The 13,519-nt window shown below is 32.0% G+C and overlaps 1 protein-coding gene across 1 annotated transcript; it reads left to right on the forward strand.

Annotated features, from left to right (window-relative positions):
* Window positions 1-974: 974 nt before the first annotated feature.
* Window positions 975-10,524, forward strand: LOC130942118 (long chain acyl-CoA synthetase 9, chloroplastic). Its single transcript, XM_057870814.1, has 11 exons — window positions 975-1,513; window positions 2,187-2,267; window positions 2,358-2,621; window positions 2,821-2,952; window positions 3,059-3,232; window positions 3,370-3,599; window positions 4,266-4,383; window positions 7,230-7,361; window positions 7,532-7,666; window positions 7,744-7,950; window positions 10,148-10,524. Exons 1-11 carry the CDS (start codon window positions 1,052-1,054, stop codon window positions 10,310-10,312), a joined length of 2,100 nt encoding a protein of 699 aa, XP_057726797.1. The 5' UTR covers window positions 975-1,051; the 3' UTR covers window positions 10,313-10,524.
* The last annotated feature ends 2,995 nt before the right edge of the window (window positions 10,525-13,519 follow it).

Genomic DNA, 13,519 nt, shown 5'->3' on the forward strand with positions numbered 1-13,519 from the left:
TATTAGATGATTAAGTTATTTGATTAAATTTAATTAAATTAGTATAATAATTTATTGGCATAATAAGAAAAATGTATAAGAAAAAAATACTTAATTAAATTTGATTATAAAAATAACTTGTTCATTTAATATTTTTCTAATTCGAACATCTATCTCTTATACAATATTTATTATTTAATATTTAAAATATTTATAAATGGACAATTATTTAAAAATAGAGACCAAGGAAGTAGTTTTTTTTTTGTTTTGTTTTGTTTTTTTTTTAATTGAAAGATTAGGCAAAAGCCTTAAGTTATTGGGATATAGAGTAAATTGTATTATTCTTTCTATAAAATACTTTTTTATGTGTCAAATTCTCAATTTATGGATAAAGAAATCATGATGTTAAGTAAAAAAAACAAACGTATTTATTAAGATTAAATTAATCTGTTAAGTAACTTCAATTTTATGTTGTGAAATTTAAATCTATAAAGTAATTATTTCAATTGAGAGAAAATGCAGCTAAACAATAAAAAGAAATTGTTATACTGTTATCTAACGGAAAAATATTTCATAAAAAATATTATCACACTGTCAAACTCTATTTAATAAGTATAAAATATATAATATGATTTGTTTGGAAGAGTTTTAAAAAAATATATATTTTTTGAGTTTTATATGAAAGATTTTTTTAAAATATAAAAATAGTTTTAAATTTAAATATCTCATACAAAAAATAAATTTATTTATTAATTATATTTAAGCAGTAAAAATATTTTATTTATTTTCTAAAAAAAATATAAATGATAATTTTTAAATTTTTTAAATTTTTTAATTTTTTAATTTTTATCTTTAAAAATTTATTAAATATATTAAAAAATAAAAATATATTTTTTATTAAAAAAAAATCTTTTTTTTATGACACGCGCACAATCACATATGCAACATAGTCCAATGGCGTGACATGCAATAAGTCCTGTTTTTCCCAGATTCGTTATTAAATTCTCACAACTCCTCACATTTTATATCCCAAATCTCACGCCTCAAATTCAGTTAGGCAGCAACAGCAACAATGACTCCCTACATTGCGGGCGTCGTAGTCCCTCTCCTAGTCACCCTCCTCGTCCGCAACGCCTCCGGCGGCGGCGGCGGCAGAAGAAAGCGGCGCGCCGTGCCAGCAGACGTGGGAGGGCAGAAGGGCTTGGCAGTGAGGAACCGGCGCTTCGAGTCACTTGTGGAGACGTCATGGGAGGGAGCCGCGACGCTGGCGGAGCTATTTGAGATGACTTGCAGGCGGCATGCGGAGCGACTGTTGCTAGGGACACGGCGGCTGGTGTCGAGGGAGGTGGTGACCAGCGAAGACGGTAGAACCTTCGAGAAGCTTCACTTGGGAGACTACGAGTGGCTCACATACGCCAAAACGTTCGAAGCAGTTTGCGGATTCGCTTCTGGTTTGGCCACGTTGGGTCATGTCAGGGAAGAGCGTGCTGCCATCTTTGCTGATACTAGGGAAGAGTGGTTCATTGCGCTCCAGGTATTTTTTTTTTTAATTTCTTTTATTTTTGGTCGATTTTGCTTTTCTTTATTTTATTTTATTTAACTTTTTTTTTTGTCTTTCAATAGTCATCTTTGATGCACCCAGCCACTAACAATTAACCGTGTAAAACGGAGTTTTTCTGAATGAATTAATATTAATTGATGCATAATGTAAATTGTAAAGTATATTTTACATTGGGTGGCTTTAAAAATTAAAGTCTTTCTTTTATTTGAAAATTAATCAATGTAGACTCTTACTTCTCATGAAAATTGGCGAGAAATAGTTGTTTTTTTTATTTTGGGTATTATAAAAAATTGTGAAAATTGTAAACACCAAACCAAAATTAAGCTATGATAATCACAGATTCACGTTTTTTAATTATTTATTTTGTTATTAGAGATATAAATTAACACGATAATCTCAGTTTAGAGAATTGTCAATTTTACTCATCCAAATGGTTATATAGAAAGGATAATAGTAAAGCCAATATATCTCTGAGCATAACTGAAAATTTCTTCTCAGCCACCAAATCAATAAAAAAAGAGATTTATGCATCATTAAGTGCTGTAGAATTTGGTGAAATATTAGTTTTATTATTACGTCTAATTTTCCTTAAAAAAAGTGATTGATAATTTTTCTGTTTCTTTAAGCCTTTCATATGCACCTTCAGGGTTGCTTCAGGCGAAATGTGACAGTTGTGACTATTTATGCATCATTAGGGGAGGAAGCGTTATGTCACTCACTCAATGAGGTTTTTATTTTCTTCTCTAACTCTTTTAGGATGATGCATTCTTAAGTTGCATGCTTCATTTTGTGAACTCACTTACAAAATGCGTGCCAGACAGAGGTTACAACAGTGATATGTGCCCAAAAAGAACTGAAGACACTTGTAGGTATTAGTGGACAACTTGATTCAGTGAAACGTGTGATATGCATGGATGATGATATCCCATCTGAAGCCTCATCTGTTGAGCATGGATGGATCGTAACTTCTTTTGCTAATGTAGAGAAGCTTGGTAGAGAAAACCCTGTTGATGCTGATTTACCTCATCCCGCTGATGTTGCCGTTATAATGTACACAAGCGGAAGTACAGGTTTACCTAAGGTTGGAAACATCTCATATATATATTTAGCTTTTCTAATATCAATATCTAAATCACTTCACTTGATTGGTGATCCCAAATAGTATATCTGATTGGACCAGATTTTGGTGCTTTATTTTACTTCCTTTTCCATCTTGATTCTCTTGTTTATATTGTAGTGCTGTTCCTTTAATACTTTATTTTTTTCGTTTTTTCACAAAGGGTGTGATGATGACACATGCCAATGTCTTAGCAACTGTCTCTGCTGTGATGACAATTGTTCCTGACCTTGGGAGAAATGACACATATCTAGCATACTTACCAATGGCCCATATCCTTGAATTAGCAGCTGAGGTATGTGGATATACTTTTGTAGTTTGAAATACTGAATGCATATTTCTGTCTAAGCACATCAAATTTTTGTTTATTTCACGACTTATCAATCTCGAAAACATTTTAGAATTTGATTGCAGCTTGTGGAAGTGCAATAGGATATGGATCTCCTCTGACCTTAACAGATACATCAAACAAGATTAAGAAAGGAACAAAGGGGGATGCTACAGTGTTGAAGCCATCATTAATGGCAGCAGTACCAGCAATCCTTGATCGAGTGCGTGATGGAGTGTTCAAGAAGGTATTGATATTTGAGGTGTGAAGACACACCTATGCATCATGCATCAATCGTATCATGTGTTAGTGAGGTGGTTGCATGAAAGCTGACTTTCATTTAGTCATTGGACCAAGAATAAAATCTTAAGCTTGCCCATGTAGGTAAATGCAACTGGAGGGTTGTCAAAGAAGTTGTTCAACTTAGCCTATGCTCGCAGGTTGCAAGCAGTTAATGGTAGCTGGCTTGGAGCTTGGGGCTTGGAGAAGGCACTTTGGGACTTTCTTGTGTTTAGAAAGGTCCGGGCAATTCTAGGGGGTCGTATCCGTTTTATATTGTCTGGTGGTGCTCCTCTTTCTGGTGATACACAGAGATTCATCAATATTTGTCTTGGGTAAGTCTTGATATATGAATAATCAATATATGAACTTTCCAAATAAAAGGAGAAATATTTGAATAGAGGACAAAAATATCTACTTGATAACAACAATAGAGACTTATCGCATTGGTTAGCTACATGGGTTAAACGACATTATTGTGTTCTATCATGTTTGATATCTGTACTTTGTCCTTTTATGCTTACCTCTTCTGATAATTTCAAAGTTTCAATACCGCTTGCTTAAATCTCTTCTAATAATTTCTTTCAAAAGTTTCAATACCAGCGACGAAACAAATTAGCTTAAGATATCTATATCCACAATTCTAATTGTGACCTTTTTGACCAAAGTGGTATCCAAGGCAGCAAGTTTTGAGTCAGCTCTGTTGTAAAAGAGTGATTGACTGATTGCTGTATTACCAAATGTTCGAACCAAGGTTGAAATGTGAACTGCTAGTCTATATTATGGCCTGTGAATGATTTGCTACAATCGGCTTGACAGTTGATATCAATAGAAAGTTCAAACTGTTCTGGCAGCCTGCATATTTCTTTTGCACACTTAACTTCTACTTCTGTTATGATGGGCTTCTAAATGATATATTTGTATCAACTTCTGTTGCTTTACACTTGCACTTATTATTTTCTTTTCGTATTTATATATTTATATTGGATTGTCATTTCCAGTGCTCCAATAGGTCAAGGATATGGTCTGACAGAGACTTGTGCTGGTGGGACATTCTCTGATGTTGATGATACATCTGTTGGTCGTGTTGGACCACCTCTTCCATGCTCATTTATTAAGGTAATGCTTAATCAGATCAAGTTTACCTTTATATATATATTTGTTAACATTAGTATAATGGTAGCATGATCCATGTAGCCGACCCCACCTAGCGGGATAAGGCTTTGTTGTTGTTGTTGTTTTAGTATAATGGTAGCATGGTTGTTTGAAGCTTGAACTCAACGGCCTCTAGCAAACTACCTAACCCGTCACTGCTATCCTTTCTTAGTAGCTCAACCTCAATTGTTCATGCATGCTTGAATGCAACTTTTGACCTTCGTTGTGAAATTTGTGTGGGTTCCGTTTCATCCTATAGTTTAATGTAATCATACTCCACTGAGTTTAGTGCCTTCCTTTTTTCTTTGCAGTTTATATTTCGAGTCTGTGACATTTCAAAAGCACAGTTATCTAGACGTCTAATTAGAGATATTCCATATCCGCCGTACATGTTAGAATATGAAATTAACAAAAGAATTTAGCGCTTGCTTTTCATTTCAGACTTTTTTCGTTGCTGATGGGAATTGATTATGGTTTTGGTGAGAGCTGTTAAGCTTAAATTCCTGGATTTGTTATCATTGTGTGTGCGCCCACAATTTTTTTTCCATGTTTCGCCAGTTTGCATCCTGGGTTATATCAATCCTTTGGCACTGAAATAGTGATATATAAGCATTTACCAGCAGTGGGGGGATCTGATTTTGACAAGCTGAAATGTATTAAAGATGAAGAGGTGGAGTTTTTGTTCACGAAATTCGGCAATAAGGCATCAGGAGAAGATTGAAGAGTTAGTTTTTTATATAAATGGTATAGGACATTCTTGCAGTCTGATAGGCTAAACTATTAGAGAGGAGGACAAAATTTATTAACTTCTATTGTAAAACTTGAGACGGTGTTAGAGGAGTCTCTCAAGAGAATGAATAATAAAAAGTTAATGAGACTGCTTATGGGATACCTATTTAAGGTATGGAAATGTCTAGGAGGGAAAGGCATAAGTTGATTTACAAAGTTGTTCAACATGATTATAAAGTCCAAGTAAATGTTGGATGAGTAGAGGAGTACCGATGGTCTAATCCCCTATGTATAAAATACAGGATTAGAGGAATTGAAATTTATGAGCTCATGTTATGAATATTAGGCAGTGTACTATTGAGTGGTGATTGAGATAGGAGACACACTTTGCAAGAAACTAGTTTGTTTTCTTGCCTTAAAAAAGGTTAATCACAGAAAGCTACTCTCCTTTTTGTGGATATTGATGGAGAAATATCAGAGGTATTAAAGTAATTTATAACTAATGGAGGGGATATCAGAATGATCAAAGAGCTTTTCATCTTTTGCACTGATTTGGAAAAGTTAAATAATAGGCTACTAAGATTTTGTGGATGGTTTTAATAGATAAACGACAATGATGGTTAGCTGACAAAGATTGGAAATTATAGGAATGACAACACGCTTTACAAGGCAAAGTGACGATATTGTTGGCTAAGAAAATTTCACCCAAGTATAATAAGTCCTCCTAAATCAAGTTTTACTTTGCTCAGGTCAGTAGATATCAAGGTAGAAGATTTTGACTGAGTTTCTTGAGAGGTAAAAGCAAAACATACAAGTTTCAATATAAATTTGGCATTTATATCTTTAACTGTGGGTAGCCAACCCCCACCTAGTGGGATAATACTTTCTAGTTGTTGTATATCTTTAATACTGGGGACCTGTCTGATCTATTCCGTATTAAACAAATCAGTCATTCAGTCTATATAGACAAATGTAAGCTACCTATTGGATTTAACCTGTATAGAGGAAATAGAGTAGTGTGTTGAGTGTTATTTTGTGACTGAAAAGTCTCACTGAAGTTTAAGGGAAAATCCTATAACACTATTATATGGAATTGAATATTAGATAGTAAATAACCAACAAGTGAATAAAGTCACCGTTGCAAAGATAAGGTTGTGGTCCTTGATAAGTTGGCCCACTGTACAAGATTAATAGGTTGGAGTTATGATAGCGTCTATTTTGGTAAAGATCGTAAGATTCTTGTAATCATACAAGAAGGTAGAAGTCCAATATATGTAGATCAAATGAATGCTAGCTCAACTGAAAGAGGTAGAGGGAGACAAAATGGATTTTATGAAAATGATTTGTCCATAGATATGGTTTATATTTAAGTGTGGTTACCTATCTATATGCTGCGATATCCCTCTATCTGAAGAAGGACAACTGGCTATGCGAAAAAGGCTTTATTGTTATTAACTTTTCTTTGCATAGAGTATGATTTTGTTTGTAACCAACCGGGTTTGTCATTGTGTTGCTTCTAGTTTTCACCACTATATGGCGACCATGACTCTTGAGCAACTTGTAAACATATGTCATCTTCAGAAACCTTGCCTCTATTTCAGAGGTCTACATGCTTTCAAATTACGGCCAAACATTTTGAAAGTTGAGTTTTCAGTCGTCACATCCCATCAAAAGTAAATATTTGATGTCAAGTTCAAATGAGTAAATCTTTTCTAATTTATGTATCCATATTTTATGAAATTGTAGAGACCATTACAACTCTTACAGGATATATTGGGTGTCAACTTCATTTCCTTGTTACATCAGATAAAAAGTAATTCATAGTCCTTGTTAAAAAATCATTTGAAAGGACCTGCATCTATCTTGTTCTTTATGGTCCTTTCGTAATTCACCTCAGTCAGAAACATTGTTATTTCTTACTTGCCTTGTTTAATGTTGAAAGTTGAAATGGGAGGGTGGCTATGGTACAAGTCCTTTTTTTAGCATGATTGTCTTAAAATGGCAGCTTGGTTTTCTTTTGGTACCCACCCAAAAACATCTTATTTGATATTTATTATTATTATTATTATTTTTTGGTTCAGCTAATTGATTGGCCTGAAGGTGGGTATCTAACAAAAGACTCACCCATGCCCCGGGGTGAAATTGTAATTGGTGGTCCAAACGTGACACTTGGGTACTTCAAAAATGAAGAAAAGACAAAAGAATCATACAAGGTATAGCTTCATTGTCATTTTTTTGTGCTTTTGAAAAAAAAAAAAGAAGAGAGGGGGGGGGGGGGGGGGGGGGGGGGGGATGGAGGGGAGAGATATCGCTTCTTATTTTCCTAGGGGCACTCTTTCTCTTTAGACTGCATGAATTAACTTCTGTATCATTCATGTTAAAGGTTGATGAAAAAGGAATGAGGTGGTTTTACAGTGGTGATATAGGGAGATTTCATTCAGACGGTTGCCTCGAAATCATTGATCGCAAAAAGGATATTGTTAAATTGCAGCATGGAGAGTATGTCTCCTTGGGAAAGGTATGAATACTGGTTTGTGGAATGCATCAGCATCATTCTTAGTAATATTCCTTTGTGACTAATTTTATCGAATACAGGTTGAGGCAGCTCTTAGTGTTAGCCCTTTTGTGGACAATATTATGTTGCATGCTGATCCTATCTACAATTACTGTGTGGCACTCGTCGTAGTTTCTCCATCTACTTTGGAAGATTGGGCCTCAAGTAAAGGCATAGCTTATTCAAATCTTTCAGAACTATGCAAGAGAGAAGACACTATGAAGGAGGTGCATGCGTCACTTGTAAAGGTATGTGCCACTTTTGATGTTAATGTAAATTTATTTCCAAAGTTTTGTTAGGCAGGCTATGCTGGTCGAGCCCTCAAATTGTGACTACTACTATTTGAACAATGAGTTTAAAGGATTCCTTGAACCTCTAAAATATCAAGTAAAGGTCGAAACCCTTCCATTTTCTTCCTGAGATCTAATTCATGGTCATAGAATTTGTTATTGAGGCTAGTGCAACGTGTGAATATAATTCTTTCATGGATGAGTGTCTGTAAATGTTTTTGGAGCACGCATTAATTGTGGTTTAGAAAGATGCTAGTAGTGCACCTGTAAATGGTTGAAATTGTTGGATTCATACAAGTGTAGGAAATTATAAAGTCATAAAGTGGAGTAATTAGTGCCCGTGAAGAATGTCGCAATTGTCATCAATTGCTGATTCACTTCATGACACCAAATTTGAAGTTCTGGTTGTTGAAATTAAGTGTTGTGGAAGGATGTGAGTTTCAAGAGTGTACTGGTTAGACCCTATGAGCATAACTCTACTGGTGTACCCAAGTCGTTCTCTAATAGGGCTTTGACGTTTGATTGGAGGTTTCCTTTGGGAGGGGGGTGGTGTTAATAAGAATTAAATTTATAAAACAAGAACTTAAATTTCAATGCAAATAGAAGTATTGACTTAAGAGTAATTACCTAAGACTAACTACCGTTATTTGATAATTTGCTTTAATGAAATTTAACACAATTTGTTTTGACAAGTTAAATAACAAAATTGTGGAAATGAGTTCATCATATTAATTAACATGGTCCTAGCAAGTTTACCTACAATGGGAAAATTTAGCTATAGTCAATGTTAATTAACATGATTCAATTTGAGATTTAATTCCACTAATCATGAAGAACAATGATTCAGGATTCATCTTAGGTAACCTACTCTCAAACTAGACCAAAAACACTACTTACCTATAAGGAAAATAAACATCATCCACAAGTCCAAAGTGCAGAAAATTATAAATTTAAAATCAACAATTAAGCAATGAACTCGACAATTACTCAATTTAGCACCAAAATAGAAATACCCATATTTTCTAACATTCAGAAAATAATCCAATCAATTCAAAATTTACAAAGCTTCAATTATAAAAATAAGAGTAAGAGGGAAAAGAGGCAAATTATTCATGGAGATGTTCCTCCATGGTAGTATAGCTTCACTCAACAAGTTGCAAGCATTTCCTCATTTCCTTTTCAATTCTGCATTTAGTTCATTCAATAATATTTCAGTGTTGGGGTGGAATCACCCTGATTTATCTCTTCAATTCTGTGTTGTAGTTGTCTGAATTTTTCCCAAGTGCAGGTACCAGTTGTTACATAGTTGGATATCTAAAATCAATTTTGATCAATTTAAAAGCAAGATTTATGCTATTTGTTGATTATTGCAATGGAGAGAGCGGGCATAAAAACAAGTAATTTTGAATTTAACTTTATTAAACACCCATCAAATATATGCATTTTCTACTCACAAATTGGGTTCTAGTACTGATCACCATTGAATCAATAACTTTCATCCTTACAGGATCTCACCTAATGATCTCAAGGGGTGATTACTCTTTCATCGTATCACTTCACAAGTTTCTTCACTTTAGGGGATCTAGAATACAAAATTATCACATTTGTTCTAACCTAGGATTCTTTGTTTGTCAAAAATAAAATGCTATTTGCACACCAAAATCAGCCACCATGTATTTGTGTATAAATACATGTGTAGTTTAATTCATTGTATTTGTGTATAAATACATGTGTAGTTTAATTCATTTTTATGTGTATTTTGTATTTCAATTTGTATTCTACAAGGTACCTGATTTTAGTGTACACCTAGCATATTTATTTATTTGTGGATAATATCTGTCTTCCCGGAATAAAATTTTTATTCCAATTTAATCAGGATTTCTCATATGACAGTCAATTTAACCCCCCCCCCCCCCCACCCCCACCCCACCCCACCGAGATAATAATGCATCACTGTTCTAGGGAGCAATCTAAATTTGGTTGTAAAGCGTATTGGTTATTTAATGTGGGAAACTTGATTGATAGCGTCATTCACATGTTTATTTCAATATCTCTGTAGTCTAGACCCTGCAGTGCAGTGCATTGCCTTCTGTAGTTGCAAAAAATGTACTATTATTCAATTTTTGTTATAACAAATCTATGAAACTATTTGCAGGAAGGAAAGAAGGCTCGTTTGGAGAAATTTGAGATCCCTGCAAAAATTGAATTGCTTCCTGAACCATGGACTCCAGAGTCTGGTCTAGTCACTGCTGCGCTCAAGCTCAAAAGAGAAGCAATCAGAAAGGCTTTCCATGAAGTGCTTTTGAAATTATATGCTTAAAGAGTCTAACGACCAACTTAGATATGTTGGGCACTCCAACTGCGAAAGAAAGAAGCTACTGAGCCTTTTTTCCCTTCTTTCTTTTATACCCTGGTCATGGCAGTGGTTGAGTCGGAAAATTCTTGTATAAATACAAATGACAAGATGTACTGAGATGGAGAGGTTGTTATACTCTTTTTTTTTTTTTTTCCAAGGAAGAGATGTTTTTTGTCCTTTTTGTTATTACTAATTTTATCCACTTATTATGCTTTGTTGCTGCTATTTGTTAACTAATTTTGTCTGATTATTCACAAATAAAAGAACAAAATTTCTCTCAAATCGTTATTCAATCAAGTAGTCTCTCAAATTAATTAACATGAATCATGACGTTATTTTTTTAATTAAGTCTAAACAAGAATGTTTTTACTATTCAATTCGCATAAGAGAAATATAAACAAATACTTTTAATTATGCAAAATATATGCAAGTTAGTTGATAAACTATAATTTTTTTGTATAATTTAAAATGATAAAATAAAACTTATCAGATATCATATTTTAAAGCTTTTATGAGCAATTGAGCATGAGTGAAATTTAGGTCATGCTTTAAGTTTGAGACTGATCTGATGGTACTTTTGAAATATGCAAGAGGATTTGAGATTATTTAAGACCTTAAAAAATATGTTCCTTATCTTAGGAGTCAAATGGAGTCAACCTTTCTTGCTTTGGAAAAACATGAAATAAATGTAGATTTTAAGGATTATTTTTGAAATTGCATTTATTATCATTTAATATAAATGGTTAAACGGGCTTATACCTTGTAGCAAGATGCGGTTTTTATGAAAACTCTAAAGTATTAGACTAGGAAATAGGAGAATTGTTAACATATGTAGGTCACCAAGTTTAATCAGACTCATCTTAACCCTCCTACATCCTTTTGGATAAATCCTTTGATTATTTCGAGCTTCAAGTAATGACGAAATCATTACTCGAAAGATTTAAACACTGACATTTTGATACTTGACTATTATTATTTTTTTTCTTTATTTTATACTTTAACTTCACAATTATATATAAAAATTTTAGAGTTTAAAGTTTTTTTTTTTGGTAATTTAGGATTTAAGATTTTATTCTAACACATCTCATTGCTCTCAACTTCAAAGACACATACATAGATTTTTAATTTAATTTTTTAATTTAATAATTTAATAATATATTTTATTTTATAATTTTAATTATTAATAACCTATGATGTACGGACATTGACACGGACACAGGACACGACACGACACGGATACGTCGACACGCAAATTTTAAAATCTTACATGACACGGGGACACACATACATATAAAATATAAAGTATTTTTTAGATAAATCGTAATGATATTTTAATATTTTATTGATATTAAAATATAAATTAATTTTTTAAATTATTTTTAATGTCTTATTTTAATTATATCAAGTATTTAAAATATTTTTTGTTTTAATAAATAATAATATATACTATATCTAAATTTATTTTAAAAATATATTTTAAGATTAAGACTGGACACGCTGACACGTGATGGTATTTAGGTGTGTCCAGAAAAAAAATTTTTATTTTTTATTGAGACATTTTGGACACAATAGACACGCGTGTCGGACGAGTGTCGATGAGTGTCGTATCCGAAATATGTCCAACACACAGATACGACAACTCAGCAAAATATCCATATTTCATAGTTAATAACTAAATAATAATTAAAAATAATAAATTTTAATAGTCCTCTAACATTCTCAATAATTAATTATGATATGTTTTTTCCGTGTCAAATCCGATTACACGTTGATTGAAAATTTGAAATTGAACTATTACCGTCTGGTCCATAGGCGGGAACAGCAGCAGCTCAAGTTTCAAACTCGCAATTCGTAAATTTAAATGCAAAATAAATCAATAGAAAAAGGCATTTTGGTAAAGAGCTGAAAATGTATTGTGGTCACACTCGCACACGCAACACTACCATAGACACACACGCGCCCCCATTGAATTTCACAACTCTGACAGACGGACCCACCTTCAAGTCCCATGGCCTTTTCAAACATAATTTAATTTCGATAAATTTTTCTAAAATGAAATAACTAAAAATTTTAATTCTTAAAACAAATTAGTTAAATTCATTTACTTAAATTTTTTTTTAAAACAGAGTCCCTGTAAAATTCGAGAATATGAATTTAGAATTTTTTTTTATAAGTGATGAGAAGTTCTTGTTAAAATTTTAAAAAATATAAAAAATTAATTTTTTAAATAATTAATCTTAGTTAAATTTTTTATTGTAATTTTTTTATTTTTTATGTTTGGATAATTTAGGGTTTAAATTTAAAAGTGATAAGATATAATTAAGATTTAAAGTTCATAATTTAAAATAAAAAAACTTGATTGATAGTAATTTCAAAAAGTTAGTTTCCTATTTGAATATATAATTTTTTTTTTTTGCAATTTCTGGGATTTCTTTTCTTCATTTTATTTCTTGAAATTGCAAGATGGTATTTTCTTAGTGTGTCTGTTGTATCATAGTCTTGTGTTATACAATTGTTGTTTATATTTTTAAGTTTTTTGTTGTATTGCATTGTCACAATATATAATGTAAGTATTGTTGATATTTTAAAATAAGTATTTCATTTTAATATCAAATTATACTAACTAATTCAATTACAACCATTTTAATTTAATTGTGATGATAAATGAGTATTAGTTATTTTTATTGCAAGAACTACCTTTTTTTTAGCATTTTGTATTACTTTTTTAATTTTATATTTTGTAATGAGTAAAAATGAGTCTAAGGCTAAATTAAAATAGTTTTATGAGTTAATTGATTTACTATAAATAGATATAGAAAGAATGTAATTGAAAAGAAGAAAATTAATGAATTGATATCCTTTTCTTTTTTAAAATTTTTCTTTATGAAATTATCTCTTCTTCTTGATTCTTTTCTAATTCTCTCCTATAATCCTATTTTAATTTTTTTTCTCATATATTGTTGCTTTCATTAACCACTATAATTACATGGTGGTTTGACAATCTCACTTCCGACAGAACAAATTGAAAATATAGTTGAATATTTTACAGCTTTTTTGTCTTATACTCAAAGATTAGATTTGAATAATTTTAAAATATTAAATTATTTTTTTAATAAATTAAAAAATCATATCCATAGAAAAATTATTTTTGATTATTCTAAAACTTTTTAG

The sequence above is a fragment of the Arachis stenosperma genome, chromosome 7, assembly GCF_014773155.1.
Source record: "Arachis stenosperma cultivar V10309 chromosome 7, arast.V10309.gnm1.PFL2, whole genome shotgun sequence".
NCBI classification, from domain to species: domain Eukaryota; kingdom Viridiplantae; phylum Streptophyta; class Magnoliopsida; order Fabales; family Fabaceae; genus Arachis; species Arachis stenosperma.